The 18,414-nt window shown below is 47.3% G+C and overlaps 1 protein-coding gene across 2 annotated transcripts in view; it reads left to right on the top strand.

Moving 5' to 3' along the window:
- Positions 1-1,680: 1,680 nt before the first annotated feature.
- LOC143926616 (uncharacterized) overlaps positions 1,681-18,414 on the top strand; it is a 57,058-nt gene continuing 40,324 nt past the window's right edge. The window contains exons 1-3 of one of the 2 annotated variants that reach the window (XM_077450517.1): positions 1,681-1,850; positions 3,547-3,626; positions 10,658-10,809. In XM_077450517.1, coding sequence (XP_077306643.1) covers positions 3,552-3,626; positions 10,658-10,809 — 227 coding nt within the window. In that variant the 5' untranslated portion in view covers positions 1,681-1,850; positions 3,547-3,551. The remainder of the gene's footprint in view (positions 1,851-3,546; positions 3,627-10,657; positions 10,810-18,414) is intronic. The other variant, XM_077450519.1, reaches the window with a different exon arrangement.

Consider the following 18,414-nt stretch of genomic DNA (forward strand, 5'->3'; position numbering starts at 1 on the left):
CACGGCAGGTTCTCCGGCCGGCAGAACCGGCACTTCTGGTTGGACTGCAAGCCGCAATACCAACCCTGTGCCGCTCTCTTGCTTCTGGATAGGCCCTCAGACAGCCTAGCAGCCAGATGTGCCGGGATATTCCCAAACTAGCAGCCAATACAACACATGTTCACCCAGACAGCCGTCCAGGTGGCACAGAACCCCCGATCACCTGACTCCACCTAAATATACAGATTATCCCAGAAGGCCAAGGGATTAAAGAAAACTCCTGCCCATTGGCTGGGATGCCCCCAATCTGTTATTGCATTGCCCTTCTCGTATCTAATGCCACCAGGTACCCAGCCACCTAGCAGCGAAAAAGAGAAGTGCAGCAATTACAGACTTAGAGTGAAATCATTTGATCCTCAACAATGAGCCTAGGCAGCTACTGTATACCCGGCAGGTAAATTTAGGAGCAACCCCGCCTAAACACCAGGGTGCTACGGTTGGATCTCTCGGCATACTCAGCGTTACTATTTAGTGTATATATTGAGACCACACCCAATAAAACAGGAGAGACTAAGACCACACCCACTACAGAAAAGGGACTCAGAGATCACGCCCACTATAAACAAGGGACTCAGACCACGCCCACTATAGACAAGAGACCCTGAGACCACACCCACTACAGACAAGGGACTCTGAGACCACACCCACTACAGACAAGGGACTCTGAGACCACGCCCACTATAAACAAGGGACTCTGAGACCACGCCCACTATAAACAAGGGGCTCTGAGACCACGCCCACCACAGACAATGGATTCTGAGACCACAACCACTACAGAGAAGGGACTCTGAGACCAAACCCAATAAGACAGGAGATTCTGAGATCACACCCACTAGACAATAGGCTCTGAGACCACGCCCAATAAGACAGGAGAGACTAAGACCACACCCACTACAGCCAAGAGACACTGAGACCACACCCACTACAGACAAGAGACACTGAGACCATGCCCACTATAAACAAGGGACTCTGAGACCACGCCCACCATAAACAAGGGACACTGAGACCACGCCCACCATAAACAAGGGACTCTGAGACCAAACCCAATAAGACAGGAGATTCTGAGACCCCCCCCCCCCTACAGACAAGGGACTCTGAGACCACACCCACTATAAACAATGGACTCTGAGACCACACCCACTATAAACAAGGGACTCTGAGACCACGCCCACCATAAACAAGGGGCTTTGAGACCACACCCACTACAGACAAGAGTCTCTGACACCACACCCAATAAGACAGGAGATTCTGAGACCACACCCACTAGACAATAGGCTCTGAGACCACGCCCAATAAGACAGGAGAGACTAAGGCCACACCCACTACAGACAAGGGACTCTGAGACCACACCCACCACAGACAAGAGATTCAGAGACCACACCCTATAAGACAGGAAACTCCCACTACAGACAATAAATTGTGAGACAACGCCCACCAAGCAAACTACAGAGGGGGCTCTTAGACCCGGAGACCACGCCCACTAACAAAGAAGACCCTGCGACCACGCCCACCACATGCAGGATGATCTGAGGCCACGCCCACCAAGTAGTGATGCCCACCCACAATCCCCCTCCATCAGACTGTAGAGAGCAATGCGGTGACTCTCGCTGTACAGATCAGATAGGGGTGTCATCCGGGTATTATCCGGGGTTGCTGGGACTCCCCCTCCCGTCACTGATATGAAGTTGTGGTCTTACAATAGCGGCCTCTAGCGGCCAGTGATAGAGCGGCGCCCCGGTGTCTATGGAGACTGGAGGACGCCGGTGTCGGAGGAGATCAGTGAGCCGGGCGATGTGTGACGATCCGAGGAGGTGACACCGCATGGCAGAGCTGGGCAGAGGGGGGGTGGGGGTGTACTACATAGTGTTATGGCAGATCACTGATATACCCGGGGAGGGGGGAGGGTGCCCGGTGTTTACACACAGATCAGTCCGGACTATGGAGGATTATAGAGGACTGTGGAGGGTGAAGACATCCGCTCTCCTCATTATACCAGCCAACCGGCTCCTTTATCTTCCAGTGTCCCTCATCTATAGGACAGTCCCTCCAACTTCACCCCCATCCCCTAATATACCGAACATACACATAGATTTATCTACAAAAACTTTGATGTAATGTTAACATAAAGAACTGGTCACTGATTTGTTGCTATAAGTTACTGCACATCCTTACCATGTACTGATTGGTTGCTAGAGGTTACTGCATATCCTTACTGATTGGTTGCTAGAGGTTAATGCATATCCTTACTGATTGGTTGCTAGAGGTTACTGCGTATCCTTACTGATTGGTTGCTAGAGGTTACTGCACATCCTTACCACTTACTGATCACTTGCTAGAGGTTACTGCACATCCTTAACGCTCACTGATTGGCTTCTAGAGGTTACTGCGCATTCTTACCACTTAATGATTGGTTGCTATATGTTATTGCACATCCTTACTGATTGGTTGCTAGAGGTTACTGCACATCCTTAACGCTCACTGATTGGTTGCTAGAGGTTACTGCACATCCTTAATGCTCACTGATTGGTTGCTAGAGGTTACTGCACATCCTTAATGCTCACTATTGGTTGCTAGAGGTTACTGCACATCCTTAACGCTCACTGTTTGGTTGCTAGAGGTCACTGCACATCCTTACCACTTACTGATTTGCTGCTATAGGTTACTGTTGCTGAAGGTTACAGCACATCATTTTCAGTGCCTGCACACGATGGACTTGTGAGGGGACCCATCAATAGACAGAAAGCTCCTAAGGACTTGTTGTTATTAGCAATGAGCAGAGCACACACAGCTATGAAGAGTCACTGAATGCATGCAGGAACAGAGCCCAATGTGTGCCAGGAATAAATAGCTAGTAATGCCGCCTGCAATAGAAGGGCTGCCAGGAATAGAGAAGCCATACGGGACAAGTGAGACTTACACAGGGTTTATCCTCCCGGTGCAGCTCATTGTCGGGTGTCGGCAGCCAGTACCCCTCTCTCCTCCGCCGCCACCTTCCTTCCCCACCACCAGATCAACACACACAAGTCAGCGCAGCCCCGGCCAGGCAAAGCAGCACTCCAGAGCCTCACCCTCTGCCCTGCAAACATTGGCTGTGGCCACCCTGCTATCTGAGCCAGGACACTGCTGTCCGTCTACCATTGGGCCGCTGCTGATTGGGCAGGATGCTGTACACTCCCAGAACTGCCCAATCACGGCCCTGAACATACCTCAAAAGCTGCCGTTATGGAGTTGCTCTGACCCAGTCGTCCGCCCATTACAATTTAGACCTTGTGAAAGTCACTCAAATCCTTTTGGTTCTGCTTTCAACACATCAACTTCAGGGACAACATGTTCACTTGCTGCCTAATATGTCCCACCTACTTTTAGATGCCATTGTGCCAAGACAATCCAAGTCACCCACTTTACCTGTCAGTGGTCGTAATGTTATGGCTGATGGGTGTAGACTGATATGCAGTTACCTGTTTATGGCTCTCCTGTAATGCATTCTGTTCCATTTCCTTTTTATAGGAGAAATGACTCAGAGGATCTTGCTGGGGTTTGATGCCTTAGATAAGTATTCACGAGACGTCCTGGCCAAGCATGCCAAGGTGGGTTGTAAGATATACTACTGCAGGCTAAACATGCCTATCCTGGGAGACGGGCAATTCTTCTATCTATTGTCTGTAGTGCCCACTGTGCCCAACATGGTAACATGCAGGACCGACATGAACAGAGGGCAAAAGGGGCAGCTGCCCCGTGCCTCGGTCAATGTTGTGGGGCCCAGAGCAGCTGCCCCTTGAGCCCACACTGCCCTCAAATAGTTCCAATCAATATTAAAGATGGCCCTGGTAACTTGAAAACTAAATTCACATAATTGGCAGCAGATTTAAATCTGACCTCTGGCCTTCCCTTTAGTCTTGCACAGTTGTACAGGCTTCTCTATATGACTTGCTGCACCTTCCAACGCACACTGTGAGACGCTGGCAGTGTGCAGTGAAATCAGAATAAGCAATTCCAGCTCAGGAGAGGAGCCTATAATGTGCAAGACTAAAGAGAAGACTGGAGGTCAGATTTATAACAAAGTATGTCAGTAAATACACTATATTACCAAAAGTATTGGGACGCCTGCCTTTGAACTCTAATGACATCCCAGTCTTAGTCCGTAGGGTTAATTATTGAGTTGGCCCACCCTTTGTAGCTATAACAGCTTCAACTCTTCTGGGAAGGCCGTCCACAAGGTTTAGGAGTGTTTCTATGGGAATGTTTGGCCATTCTTCCAGAAGAACATTTGTGAGGTCAGGCACTGATGTTGGACAAGAAGGGCTGGCTCACAGTTTCCGCTCTAATTCATCCCAAAGGTGTTCTATCGGGTTGTAGTCAGGACTCTGTGCAGGCCAGTCAAGTTCCTCCACCTCAAAATCACTTAACCATGTCTGCTATTCTTTGTGCACTGGTGCGCAGTCATGTTGGAACAGGAAGGGTCCATCCCCAAACTGTTCCCACAAAGTTGGGAGCATGAAATTGTTCAAAATGTCTTGGTATGCTGATGCCTTAAAGTGGTTGTAAAAACCCTTTTTAAAAAAAAACCTGCAAGACAAAGACATAATGAATTAGTATGCATAGCACTAGCACCTGAACTACTTACCTGAGATCAAAGCCCCCGCAGCGGTCCCCGTTCACCGCTCTTTCGGCCGGCATCTCCCCAGGGGGTTACATCCGGATATCGTGATTCCGGTGCTGTGATTGGCTGGAGCCGCAATGATGTCACTGGTAACGGCACAGTACAACATGCTTAAGTGTGCATGTGCCGACGATGTTGGCACATGCAAATACAGGGGATATCTCCTAAGCTGTGCAGGTTTAGGAGATATCCAGGGGTAGCTACAGGTAAGCCTAATTATAGGCTTGCCTGTAGTATAAAGTAGTTGTAAAGGGTTTACAACCACTTTAAGAGTTCCCTTCACTGGAACTAAGGGGCCAAACCCAACCCCTGAAAAACAACCCCCCACACCATAATCCCCCTTCCACCAAATGGTATGGACCAGTGCACAGAGCAAGGTCCATAAAGACATGGATGAGCGAGTTTGGGGTGACTGGCCTGCACAGAGTCCTGACCTCAACCCGATAGAACACCTTTGGGTTGAATTTGGAGACTGTGAGCCAAGCCTTCTCATCCACATGAGTGCCTGACCACACAAATGCGCTTCTGGAAGAATGCTCAAACATAGACACACTCCTAAACCTTGTGGACGGCCCTCCCAGAAGAGTTGAAGCTGTTATAGCTGCAAAGGGTGGGCCAACCCAATGTTGAACCCTACGGACTAAGACTGGGATGCCATTATAGTTCATGCGTATGTAAAGACAGGTGTCCCAATATTTTTGACAAACACACATTAATATATTTTTTTCATTACTGTTTGAAATAGTAGCTAAGACTGGGGTGCCATTAAAGTCCATGTGCGTGTAAAGGCAGGTGTCCCAATACTTTTGGTAATATAGTGTATGTCTTTTTGTTCTTGGTCTCCCTTGATGTGGTTCTGTATACAGGACACAGGCACGGTGTGTGGTGTACATGTAGCGCAGGTATTCTATTATACTGTGATTGCAGAGCGAGGTGAGTGCGGAGGTGGCGGTGAGTGACCCAGTTTCTGTAGTAGCAGCGTACGACCACAAGTCTCAAAAGATGGCGTGACTTAAACCCGGTGTCGGCATCTATTTCGGGCCACTTCGATAAACAGGAACTCCAGTCTTGTTTAAAGGTCAGCTGCTGACTTTTAACAGACAGACACGCACCAGCCCAGCGCTGCCTTTAGTGCAGCCGATCCTTCACTGGTCTTCAGATTCCCGGTGCCGCCATATTGGATATGGGCGCTGGATGTGACTTCCTGCTGTCTTAAGCCCCGTACACACGAGAGGACTTATGTCCGACAGACTTCCGAAGGAGTTCCGTCGGAGTTCTGCTGGAATTCCGACGGAGTTCTGACAGACTTTTCGGCTGAGCGGACTTGGCCACACACGATCACACTAAACTCCGACGGATTCGAACGTGATGACGTACGACTGGACTCGAATAAGGAAGTTCATAGCCAGTAGCCAATAGCTGCCCTAGCGTCGGTTTTAGTCCGTCGGAATAGCATACACACGAGCAAATTTTTCGAAGGGACCGGGTCCGGCGGAGTTCCTTTCGGAAAAATTTTAAGCATGTTCCATATTCTAAAGTCCTTCGGACTTTGGCGAGTCAAAAGTCCGTTGCAGCCCACACACGATCGAATAGTCTGACGGACTCAGTCCGTCGGACTTTGGATGTTGAAAAGTCCGCTCGTGTGTACGGGGCATTACAGCCGACTCCTCACTGCGCATGCACAAGATTGCTCTTTTCTTCCAGTCGCAAGTAAAATTCGACAGGCTGGTTGTATCCAATTCAGCATTCAGCTCACCCATTCAAGGTTCAAATCTTGGCCGTGTTGTGTCGAATACTGTCCCCCCCGTCGGATAGTGTCCACCCTGTACTGTGCTTGCGCAGTACAGAGTACAAAGAGACGCCGAAAGTCTCCGAAGATGAACGGCGCCTGCGCACTGAGTCCAGGTTCAAGCCCCACCATCCAAAGTGGACATAGAGTTAGAATAAAAAATTGCTGAGCGAAGCGAGGCCGTGCCCGAAGCGTGGCGAGCGAAGCAAGCCCCCGAGGAGTCCTGTTAGTAAGTGCTACCATATGTCCACTTGGATGGTGGGGCTTGAACCTGGACTCAGTGCGCAGGCGCCGTTCATCTTCGGAGACTTTCGGAGTCTCCTTGCCCTCCGTACTGCGCAACCGCTGCGCAGTACGGGGCAGACACGATCTGATGGGGGGGGCAGTTTTTGTCAGAACACCGGTCCCCGCTGAACCAGCCGAAACCTGAACCACCTATGGTCGGCTCTATGGCCGGGGAAGGAGAATGAGCAGAACTTTCACTTTTAAGTGAACTTGCGCTTTAAAGTGTTTTAGAAAGAGCGGGCAAGGAATAGAACCTCTGGAGGATTTTTACTCTTATCTAGCGGATCTGTTAGATGGATTTCCATCACGTCCTGATCTGGTGACAACAATTTCGCCAGAGAGGAAGTTAAGGAAAATCTGCAGCAGGGACACAAACACCCCCTTTTTTTTTTTTTTTTTTTTTTTTATGTAGGGGAAGAATACTTTAGCCTTGACTGTTGTCAGCTTTTTATTGCCTTTTTATCCTTCATACACAGTCTTCTGGGTTAAGAAGCCAGGTGGCATTCAACCTAAAAGACTGAGGACATCTTGTGGAGAAGTAGACGTACTGCAAGTGCTGAAGTGAGACCTGTCTGGGAAAACGATGTGGCCAATAGCGACCAACTTTGCAGCTTTTCATTAACACAGACAGTGTGAAGCAACTAGTCATTCAGCCATGCTTTAACCACTTAAGGACTGGGCCTATTTTTTTACACTTGGCGTTTACAAGTTAAAATCAGGTAGAAAATTACTTAGAACCCCCAAACATTATATATATTTTTTCAGACACCCTAGAGCAGGGGTAGGAAACCTATGGCTCTCGAGCCAGATGTGGCTCTTTTGATGGCTGCATCTGGCTCTCACCTCTCAATCCGCAGTTTGCTTGGTGTGCCGATCCGTGGATTGAGCCCATAGGAAAGGCTGCAGCTTCGGCCTAGCTCCGGAGCTGCGGCCATCTTGGTACACCCGGAGGCGGCCTAGGTGAGTGGTGTGCTGATGTCATCACCCGCCTCAACTGCTCGTGGATCTGCCTGCCTGTGTAGTGGTAAGCAAGCAGACAATCGTAGGGGAGATGTGGATATTACAGTGGGGGAAATGACGTGGATATTACAGTTATAACTGAAATTAGTCGATTAATCGATAAAAAAAAAAAAAATTGTTTTAAACACATTGCATTGCTCTCGCGGAATTACATTTTAAAATATGTGGCGTTCATGGCTCTCTCAGCCAAAAAGGTTCCCTACCCCTGCCCTAGAGCATTGATGGTGAACCTTGGCACCCCAGATGTTTTGGAACTACATTTCCCATGATGCTCAACTTCACTGCAGAGTGCAAGAGCATCATGGGAAATGTAGTTCCAAAACATCCAGGGTGCCAAGGTTCACCATCACTGCCCTAGAGAATAAAATGGCGGTCATTGCAATACTTTATGTCACACCGTATTTGCGCAACGGTCTTAAAAACGCAACTTTTTTTTAAATAAAAGAAAACAGTAAAGTTAGCCCATTTTTTATTGTTTTATATTGTGAAAGATAACGCTGCGCCTGTTAAATGTATACCCAAACCTGTCACGCTTCAAAATTGCACCTGCCCGTGGAATATCAACAAACTTTAAACCTTAAAGATCTCCATAAGTTTAAAAATTTCCACAGGTTACCAGTTTTGAGTTATAGAGGAGGTGTTTTGCTAGAATTATTGCTCTCGCTCTAACGATAGCGGCGACACCTCACATGTGTGGTTTGAACACCGTCTATATATGTGGACGCGACTGCGTGCGAGCATGGCGGGGTCGGGGGCGCTTTAAAACATTTTTTTTCTTATTCATTTTACTTTTTATTTTTTTATTTTTACACTTAAAAAAAAAGAAAAACGTAAAAAAAAAAAATTGGATCACTTTTATTGCTATTACAAGGAATGCAAACATCCCTTGTAATAGAAAAAAAGCATGACAGGACCTTTTTAATGTGAGATCTCATATTTACACTGAGGCCCCTTTCACACTGAGGCGGTTTTCAGGCGCTACAGCGCTAAAAATAGCGACTGTGTAGCGCCTGAATAAAACAGCCCCTTTCACTCCAGTGTGAAAGCCGGAGGGCTTTCACACTGGAGCGGTGCGCTAGCAAGACGGTGAAAAAAGTCCTGTTAGCCGCATCTTTGGAGCGGTGAAGGAGCGGTGTATTCACCTGAAATCAAAGGCGGTTTTAACCCTTTTTCGTCTGCTAGCGGGGGTTTTAAACCACCCCGCTAGCGCCCGCAGACCGCCGCTAAAACGACAGTAAAGCGCCACTAAAAATAGCAGCACTGTACCGCCGACGGCCACACCGCCCCAGTGTGAAAGGGGCCTTAGACCCCTTTCACACTGGGGCGTTTTTTTTTTTTTTCATGCACTTTAGCGTTAAAAAATACGCCTGAAAGAAGCCGCAACTGCAATCCCAATGTAAAAGCCCGAGTGCTTTCACACCAAGATCCCTTTCACACTGGGGCATTTTTCAGGCGCTTCAGCGTTAAAAAAAGCGCCTGAAAGAAGCTGCAACTGCAATCCCAATGTAAAAGCCCGAGTGCTTTCACACCAAGGCGCTGCGCTGGCAGGGCGTCAAAAAAAGTCCTGCAAGCAGCTTCTTTGCAGCGCTTTTGGAGCGGTGAATACAACGCTCCTAAAGTGCCCCTTCCCATTGAAATCAATGGGAAGCGCCTGTAAAACGCCAGAAAAACGCCTGAAAAACGCTATTGGCAGCAGCGTTTTGTGGGCGCTTTTAACCCTTTATTTGGCCACTAGCAGGGGTTAAAAGCGCCCCAATAACGCTCGAAAAACGCTGGTAAAGCGCTACTAGTTTAAGCAGCGCTTTACAAGCGTTTTTCGGGCGCTGACATTGTGAAAGGATTCTTAAAGCACTTGGGCTTTCACATTGGGACTGCAGATGAGGCTTCTTTCAAGCGCTTTATAGGCGCTTTTTTTAACGCTAAAGCGCCTTGAAAAACGCCCCAGTGTGAAAGGGGCCTTAAAGCGGAGTTCCGCCCACATTTTTTTCTTTAAAAGTCACCAGCTGCAAATACTGCAGCTGCTGACTTTTAAAATATGGACTTTTACCTGTCCGGGGCGCCCGCAATGTCTTCACCTGAAGCCGATCTGTGCCTCGCGGCTTCACAGCCTAGTTCCCTATGGCGCATGCACGAGTCACGCTGCACGTCGTCACTGGTCCCTGCTGTCTTTTGGGACCTGTGTGTCTCCCAGGGGGGTGGGGGACGGACAGAGGAGGGGCCGGATATGGCAACGATCACTGCGGAGCCTGCTGTGATCTATGCCCCGGAAGTGGGAGCAAGTACCTGGATTAGACAGGTATCTGCTCCTCCCTCCCCCTGTGAAAGGTGCCAAATATGACACCGGAGGGGGGAATCCAGAAAGCAGAAGTTCCATTTATGGAGTTTAAATGCAAAAAAATAAGTATTTAAAAAAAGAAAGTGCCCTTTAAGACCAAGTGACGTTTGACATTGCTTTTGTCATCCAATGGTATGGAGCCGAGTGTGGGCAATCATTCCCTCGCTCAACTTCCAGCCTCTGAGGGGAAACTGTTACCACCCGCCGTCGTTATACGTCGTTAATTTGGCCTTGAATACCGGGGTTATGGCAGCAGATAACTGCCATAACCCCGGTATTTTAAAAAACTGCGGGCGGTCCTCTTTTGGATAGAAGTGGTCTCTGTGGTGGATTCGCTGCAAAATCAATTTTAATCGGCAGCGGGAAAGGTGCCTGCCGCAGTTTTTTAAAATACCGGGGGTTATGACAGCTATCTGCTGCCATAGCCCCGGTATTCAGCGCCAAATTAACGAGGTATAACGACGGCGGGCGGTATCAGGCTCCTTCTCTGTTCTGTTTGAAATCCTTTTTTCATCTTTTATTTTTCTAGAAACAGACCCAGAGCAACCTGAAAGGTCTTCACTCCCTACAGATTCCCTTGACTTTCGACTTTCGACTGGAAGGGGATCAAGACGCAGACAGAGAGTCAGCCCGCAGCAAACCGCCGCTTGAAATAAAGACGCCTGCAGGATTATCTCCAAGGTAGGTTTGATTTTTAGAACAACTTGTATCATAAAGTAAACTTGTGCTAAAAGAAATATGGACACCACTGAGGACCTTCTTCTGAAAATTCAGCTTGCCTGGCTGACCTAATGCCATTCTGAAGCCCAGAACAGGCATACAACAAAAGCAATCAAAGAGAAATTAGAACTTCTGATGTGCATACTTGTTCTGAGCCCGTGCCTCGTGAGAGCACTGAATCACCATGACAGCCAGGCAATAAGCATTTTAAGAAAGTGTCAGCAATGGCAGCCTCCTTGTTTTTCCCAATAGAGGCTTCCCACTTCAGCCCCAGAAGATTTACCCCCTCTTCATGACCAGGCCATTTTTTGCGATACGGCACTGCGTAGCTTTGACTTTGATTTGCGCGGGACGGTGTACCCAAACAAAATTGATGTGCTTTTTTCCCCCACAAATAGAGCTTTTTTTTGGTGGTATTTGATCACCTCTGCGTTTTTCATTGTTTGCGCTATAAACAAAAAAAAGGCAGACAACTTAAAAAAAAACAAAAAAAAACAATGGGGGTTATTTACGAAAGGCAAATCCACTTTGCACTGAAAGTGCAGTCACTGTAGATTGCTGTAGATCTGAGGGGAAGCTCTGCTGATTTTATCATCCAATCATGTGCAAGCAAAAATGCAGTTTTTTTTATTTTCCTTGCATGTCCCCCTCAGATCTACAGCGACTGCACTTGGAAGTGCACTTATAGTGCAAAGTCGATTTGCCTTTTGTAAATAACCCCCTATATTTTTTTACTTTTTGCTATAATACATATCCCAGATTTTTATTTTTTTATTAATATTATTTTTCAGCAGTTTAGGCTGATATGTATTCTTCTACATATGTTTGGTAAAATAAATCGCAGTAAGTGTATATTGATTGCTTTGCGCAAAAGTTATAGCATCTACAAAATAGGGGATATATATATATATATATATATATATTGTGGCAGCACGCAGTTAAAATCACCTGGTTGTATTCAGGATGGGAAATATGTGTGTCCTAGATTCAGGCTTTATGCAGACTTTTACAATTAGAGGGGAAGAGTTAATGAGCCCAGCTGTAGTAAGTGGGCTCATTAAGACCTCTACAAAAAACCCCAGCATGCATAGGGAGATGCTCCATCCTGGAACCAGTTTTGTGTGTATAGACTGGGGAGTCTGAGATCTGTTCTGTGCGGTGAGTTAACGCCTGTGTGGCAAACCCCTACAATAGGGACAGGGACTGGGGCAGCACAAGGCTGCACCCAGTTGTTAGACAGGGAGTCTACGTGTGTAGTTAGAGGTCAAGCTGACCAGGATTTATTTTCTTGTTTTATTTTGTTTGGCTGTTATATGTATCACTGCATGTAGCAGAAATAAACCGGACCTTTTGTTTTTTGCACCTACAACGCTGTCTGCTGTGCCTGACTTTGTGTTGTGAACCCATCCAGGGGGTCACACACACCCGCTACCGAGCGAACCCCCTCACAATATATATATATATATATATATATATTATTTTTTACTACTAATGGTGGCGATCTGCAGTTTTTGGCATTGCAGCGGACAGATCAGACACTTTTGACACTTTTTTTTGGGACCAGTTACATTTATACAGCGATCAGAGCTAAAAATAGCCACTGATTACTGTATAAATGTCACTGGCAGGGAATAGGTTAACACTAGGGGGTGATCAAGGGGTTAAGTGTTCCCTAGGGAGGGATTTCTAACTGTGGGGGGAGGGGACTGACTGGGAGTACAGAGATATTGCTGTTTCCTAATCACTAGGAACAGCAGATCTGTCTCCTCTCCCTGACAGAACGGGGATCTGTTTGTTTACATTGACAGGTCCCTGTTCTGTCTCTCTCGGGAGCGATCGCGGGTGCCCGGTGGCAGGGCTTGACAAATTTGCTTGGAATCTAGGAGCCAGCTAAAAAAAGTTAGGAGCCAGTTTTTTTTTTTTTTTTTTTTTTTTTAACAACCGACAAAGCTTTATTTTCAGAGAATATATGAATATATTTTCTGATGTGACACCAAGTGTTTAATCATTAAACACGTGCTATCACATCAGAATATATTCATTACCTACACAAGTTAAATGCCTATATATAATGTTTGGTTCTAGTCGTCTTTCTGTATAAATTTAAGATTGGTTAATTTTTATAGGCAGGGGAAGCTCCATTAGCATTGCTGGTTGTCTTGTCATACCAACGGTCACCACAAGAGGGCGCCAGATTCCAGAAGGAAGTATAGGACTGCTGAAGGCGGCAAAGAGGCGGCCTGAATTACCGGCCAGCGCGCCAGGGGGGGGGGGGGTTTGGTGCGCATGGAGACAGGATACCCCAGCCATGCTGCCCAAGGTGCCAGGTCGCTAATTCTAGTCGCAAATGCAACCTGGCGCCTGGGGTTTGTGGAGCCCTGCCCGGCGGACATCGCGCATTGGCTCCGACGGCACCTGTGGTGCGTGAAAGCTATGGCTATTTAAAGGGCTGCTGTACAGCTATTATTTTCACTCACCACCTATAGAGGGGGTGGCATTAATATTACTCCCACTGAGCACCAATGCAGGAGTTTACTTTTGCCCCCACTGACACCATTGTTGGGAGCCATTATTACTGACACCAGTGGTGGGGCTTATTTTACTCCCACGTTCTCTTCAGTGTACACCCGGATCCTAATTTGTCATAGCCCCCGTACACACTGAAACTGGTGTTGCATACACACGGTCGGACAAAGTTGACGGAAAATCCGATCGTTCGTAACGTGATGATGTTAATTAGTTACAACGGGACTACGTTCAGGCTAGTAGCCAATAGCTTTGGTCTCGTAATTTGATCTGAGCATGCGTGGCACTTTGTCCAATCGGAATTCTCTACAAACCATCGGACAAAGTCCGATCGGATCATGTTGTCGGGAAATTTTTATATCCAGCTCTCAAACTTTGTTGGTCGGGCATTCCGACGGAAAAAGTCAGATGGAGCCCACACATGGTCGGATTATCCGACAACGCGGTCCGATCGGACATTTTCCGTTGGAATGTCCGACCGTGTGTACAAGGGCTAAAATATAGCAAAAGGGGCAAAGGTGCCACACTACAAGCCTTACATTTATTGGCAATGCCCGCTAGCTGTAGACTGCAGCACGATACTCACACCACATCTTCTTACTTTCCTTTAAGGTGCCCGTTCTGATTATTTTCAAATGTTGCCAACTACGGGCATGTGGTATCACCAGATGTTTTGCAACAGCAGGTGTTTACATATTCTTCTTAAATTTACACCTTTTGGCTATCTATATCCCAGAAACAGGTTTATAGTCACATCTTGTACATCAGTAGTGTTACATCCTCTTGCCTTGGGATACGTCACCAATCAGCCAGCTTTCCACATACAGCGCATCCGGAAAGTATTCTCAGCGCTTCACTTTTTCCACATTTTTTATGTTGCAGCCTTATTCCAAAATGGATTAAATTCATTATCTTCCTCAAAATTCTACAAACAATACCCCATAATGACAACATGAAAGAAGTTTGTTTGAAATCTTTGTACATTTATAAAAAATAAAATCCCATGTACAGAAGTATTCACAGCCTTTGCCATGACACTCAACATTGAGCTCAGGTGCCTGCTGTTTCCACTGATCATCCTTAACCGCTTGCCGACCAGCCGCCGCAGTTTTACGGCTGCGCGAATCGCCGCCATGTTACGTCGCTTCTTGTTGTGGCCACTAGGGGCGCGTGTGAGCGCCCGCTGCTCGCCCCCCCTGGAGCCGATACTAGTGATCGTGACCGCTGGCCTCCCGCGAATGCTCGTGACGCGGCGAGAACCGCGATCTCTGTGTATAAGCACAGAGATCCCGGTTCTCTGAGGGGAGAAGAGACTGTTCGTGTGTTCATACAAAGTATGAACAGAACACTGATCTATCTCTTCCCCTACCAAGTCCCATCCCCCCTTAAGTTAGAACACGTAGCAGGGAACACATTTAACCTCTTGATCGCCCCCTAGTGTTAACCCCTTCACTGCCAGTGACATTTTTACAGTAATCAATACATTTTTATAGCACTGATCGCTGTATAAATGCTAATGGTCCCAAAAGTGTGTCAAAATTGTCCGATGTGTCCGCCATATTGTCGCAGTCATGATAAAAATTGCAGATTGCCTCTATTACTAGTAAAAATAATAATAATAATAATTAAAATGCTATGAATCTATCCCCTATTTTGTAGACGCTATAACTTTTGAGCAAACCAATCAATATATGCTTATTGCAATTTTTATTAACTAAGATATGTAGAAGAATACATATCGGCCTAAACAGAGAAAAAATTTGATAAAAAAAAAAAAAATGGGGGTATTTATTATAGCAAAATATTGTGTTTTTTTTTTCAAAATTGTTGCTCTTCTTTTGTTTATAGAGCAAAAAATAGAAACCGCAGAGATGATCAAATACCACCAAAAGAAAGCTCTATTTGTGGGGAAAAAAAGGACATCAACTTTGTTTGGGCACAACGTTGCATGACTGCGCAATTGTCAGTTAAAGCAACGCAGTGCCAAATCGCAAAAAAATGGCCTGGTCATTTAGCAGCCAAATTTTCCGGGGCTGAAGCCGTTAAGATTTTTCTACAACTTGATTGGAGCCCACCTGTGGTAAATTCAGTTGATTGGATATGATTTCCAAAAGCACACATCTGTCCATAGAAGGTCCCAGAGTTAACAGTACATGTCAGAGCACAAACCAAGCCATGAAGGCCAAGGAATTGCCTGTAGACCTCCAAGACAGGATTGTATGGAGGCACAGATCTGGGGAAAGGGACTAAAAAAGTTCTGCAGCATTGAAGGTCCCAATGAGCACAGTGGTCTCCATCATCCATAAATGGAAAAAGTTTGGAACCATCAGGACTCTTCCTGGAGCGGGCCTCCCGGCCAAACTGAGCGATCGGAGGAGAAGGGCTTTATTCAGGGAGATGACCAAGAACCCAATGATCACTCTGACAGAGGTCCAGCATTTCTAAATGGAGAGAGAACCTTCCAGAAGCGCAACCAGTTGTGGCTGGTGCTCGATAATTCGGGGGGGGGGGGGGGAACCAACACCACCCCTATTAACACCCGGAACACCCCCCAAAGGTACCTCCATGGGAGACAGACAGCCTCCTTACCTCTGCTCTGCCCAGACTCCGATCTCCCCTCCTTTGAGCCAGAGAATGGTGGATGGTGAGCCATCCCTGGGTCCGTTGGTCTTCCCCTTGCTTCCACATGTCTCCTCCCTCCTCCTCCTCCCCTTTGGCCAATGACATCACTTCTCCTTTTGGCCAATCTGGAAACAGGTCTCATGACCCACTTCCTGATTGGCTGGGAGGAGAATCAGTGTGAGGATAGCGACTGTTCATTCACTATTACATAACTGGGTTGGCTCGGAGCGCAGTGCTCTGCCCCCTGGGCCACCCTTTTTTGAAGCCTTTTAGAGCCTCTGGCTCTAATCACGTGCTTCAAACCGCCCCCCCTCCCCCCCGATTGGAATCCATAGTGCGGTGTATGTAAATCAGGGGGCCAGACGCATGGATAGTGGGGCGGCACCCGTACACACCTAATGAATGGGCCGCCACGGAGAACAACCATCTCTGCAGCACTCCACCAATCAGGCCTGTATGGTAGATTGGCCAGACGGAACCCACTCTTCAGTAAAAGGCACATGACAGCCCATCTGGAGTTTGCCAAAAGACACCCGAAGGACTCTCAGACCATGAGAAACAAAATTCTCTGGTCTGATGAAACAAAGATTGAACTCTTTGGCCTAAATGGCAAGTGTCATGTCTGGAGGAAAGCAGGCACCGCTCATCACCTGGCCAATACCATCCCTACAGTGAAGCATGGTGGTGGCAGCATCATGCTGTGGGGAAGTTTTTCAGTGGCAGAAACTGGGAGACTAATCAGGATCGAGGGAAAGATGAATGCCACAATGTACAGAGACATCCTTGATGAAAATCTGCTCCAGAGCGCTTTGGACCTCTGACTGGGGCGAAGTTTCATCTTCCAACAGGACAATGACCCTAAGCACACAGCCAAGATAACAAAGGAGTGGCTACGGGACAACTCTGTGAATCTCCTTGATTGGCCCAGCCAGAGCCCAAACTTGAACCCCATTGAACATCTCTGGAGAGATCTGAAGATGGCTGTGCACCGACACTCCCCATCCAACCTGATGGAGCTTGAGAGGTCCTGCAAAGAAGAATGAGAGAAACTGCCCAAAAATAGGTGTGCCAAGCTTGTAGCATCATACTCCAAAAGACTTGAGGCTGTAATTGGTGCCAAAGGTGCTTCACCAAAGTATTGAGCAAAGACTGTGATACCTATGTAAATTGGATTTTTTTTCCTTTTTTATAAATTTGCAAAGATTTCAAACAAACTTCTTTCACATTGTCATTATGGGGAATTGTTTGTAGAATTTTGAGGAAAATAATGAATTTAATCCATTTTGGAATAAGGAAAAATGTGTAAAAAGTGAAGTGCTGTGAATACTTCCCGCATGCACTTTACAATACATAAGGCTCCATTCACAAAGATTTAACAGGAGCATAGGATTATTCTTTTTAGCCATGTGACTGAAAACTGTCACTTTAACCACTTGCTGCCCGCCCATAGCAAATAGACGGCGGCAAAGTGGTTTCATAATCCTGACCGGACGTCATATGACATGATCAGGATTATGAGCCGCTGCGCGCCCCCGGGGGCGCGCATTGCGGCGATCGTTGTTGCGGGGTGTCAGTCTGACACCCGGCAACTACGATCTCGGTAAAGAGTCTCCGACGGAGACTCTTTACCACGTGATCAGCCGTGTCCAATCACGGCTGATCACAGTGTAAATAGGAAAAGCCGGTGATCGGCTTTTCCTCACTCGCGTCTGTCAGACGCGAGTAGAGGAGAGCCGATCGGCTGCTCCTCTGACAGGGGGGGTCTGTGCTGATCGATTATCAGCACAGCCCCCCCAAGGATGCCAACACTGGACCACCAGGGACGCCACCAGCCCACCAGGGATGCCAAGGACAAGGTATGCCACCCTAGAACACCAGGGATTCCAATCAGTGGCACAATGGATGCCAATCAGTGCCCATAATGGATGCCAATCAGTGCCCACAATGGGCATCACTGATTGGCATGCATTATTGATTGGCACTGATTGGCATCCATTAGTACAATATCTTATAATACAATGCCGCCTATCAGTTCCCATCTGTGCCGCCTATCAGTGCCTACCCATGCCCACCTGTGCCGCCTACCCATGCCCACCTGTGCCGCCTACCCATGCCCACCTGTGCCACCTATCCATGCCAATTTGTGCCACCTATCAGTGCCCATCCGTGTCGCCCATCAGTGCCACCCATCAGTGCCGCCTATCAGTGCCACATATCGGTGTCCATCAATGCCGCCTCATCAGTGCCACCTCATCGGTGCCCATCAGTGCCGCCTTATCATTGCCCATCAGGTGTAACCCCATCAGTGCCCATCAGTGAAGGAGAAAACTTACTTATTTGCAAAGTTTTGAAACTGAAACAAAAAAAAAACTATTTTTTTTCAAAATTTTCGGTATTTTTTTATTTGTTTAGCAAAAA

This window comes from Lithobates pipiens, unplaced genomic scaffold, assembly GCF_037356315.1.
Source record: "Lithobates pipiens isolate NorthernLeopardFrog02 unplaced genomic scaffold, aLitPip1_a1.2 Scaffold_23, whole genome shotgun sequence".
Classification (NCBI taxonomy): Eukaryota; Metazoa; Chordata; class Amphibia; order Anura; family Ranidae; genus Lithobates; species Lithobates pipiens.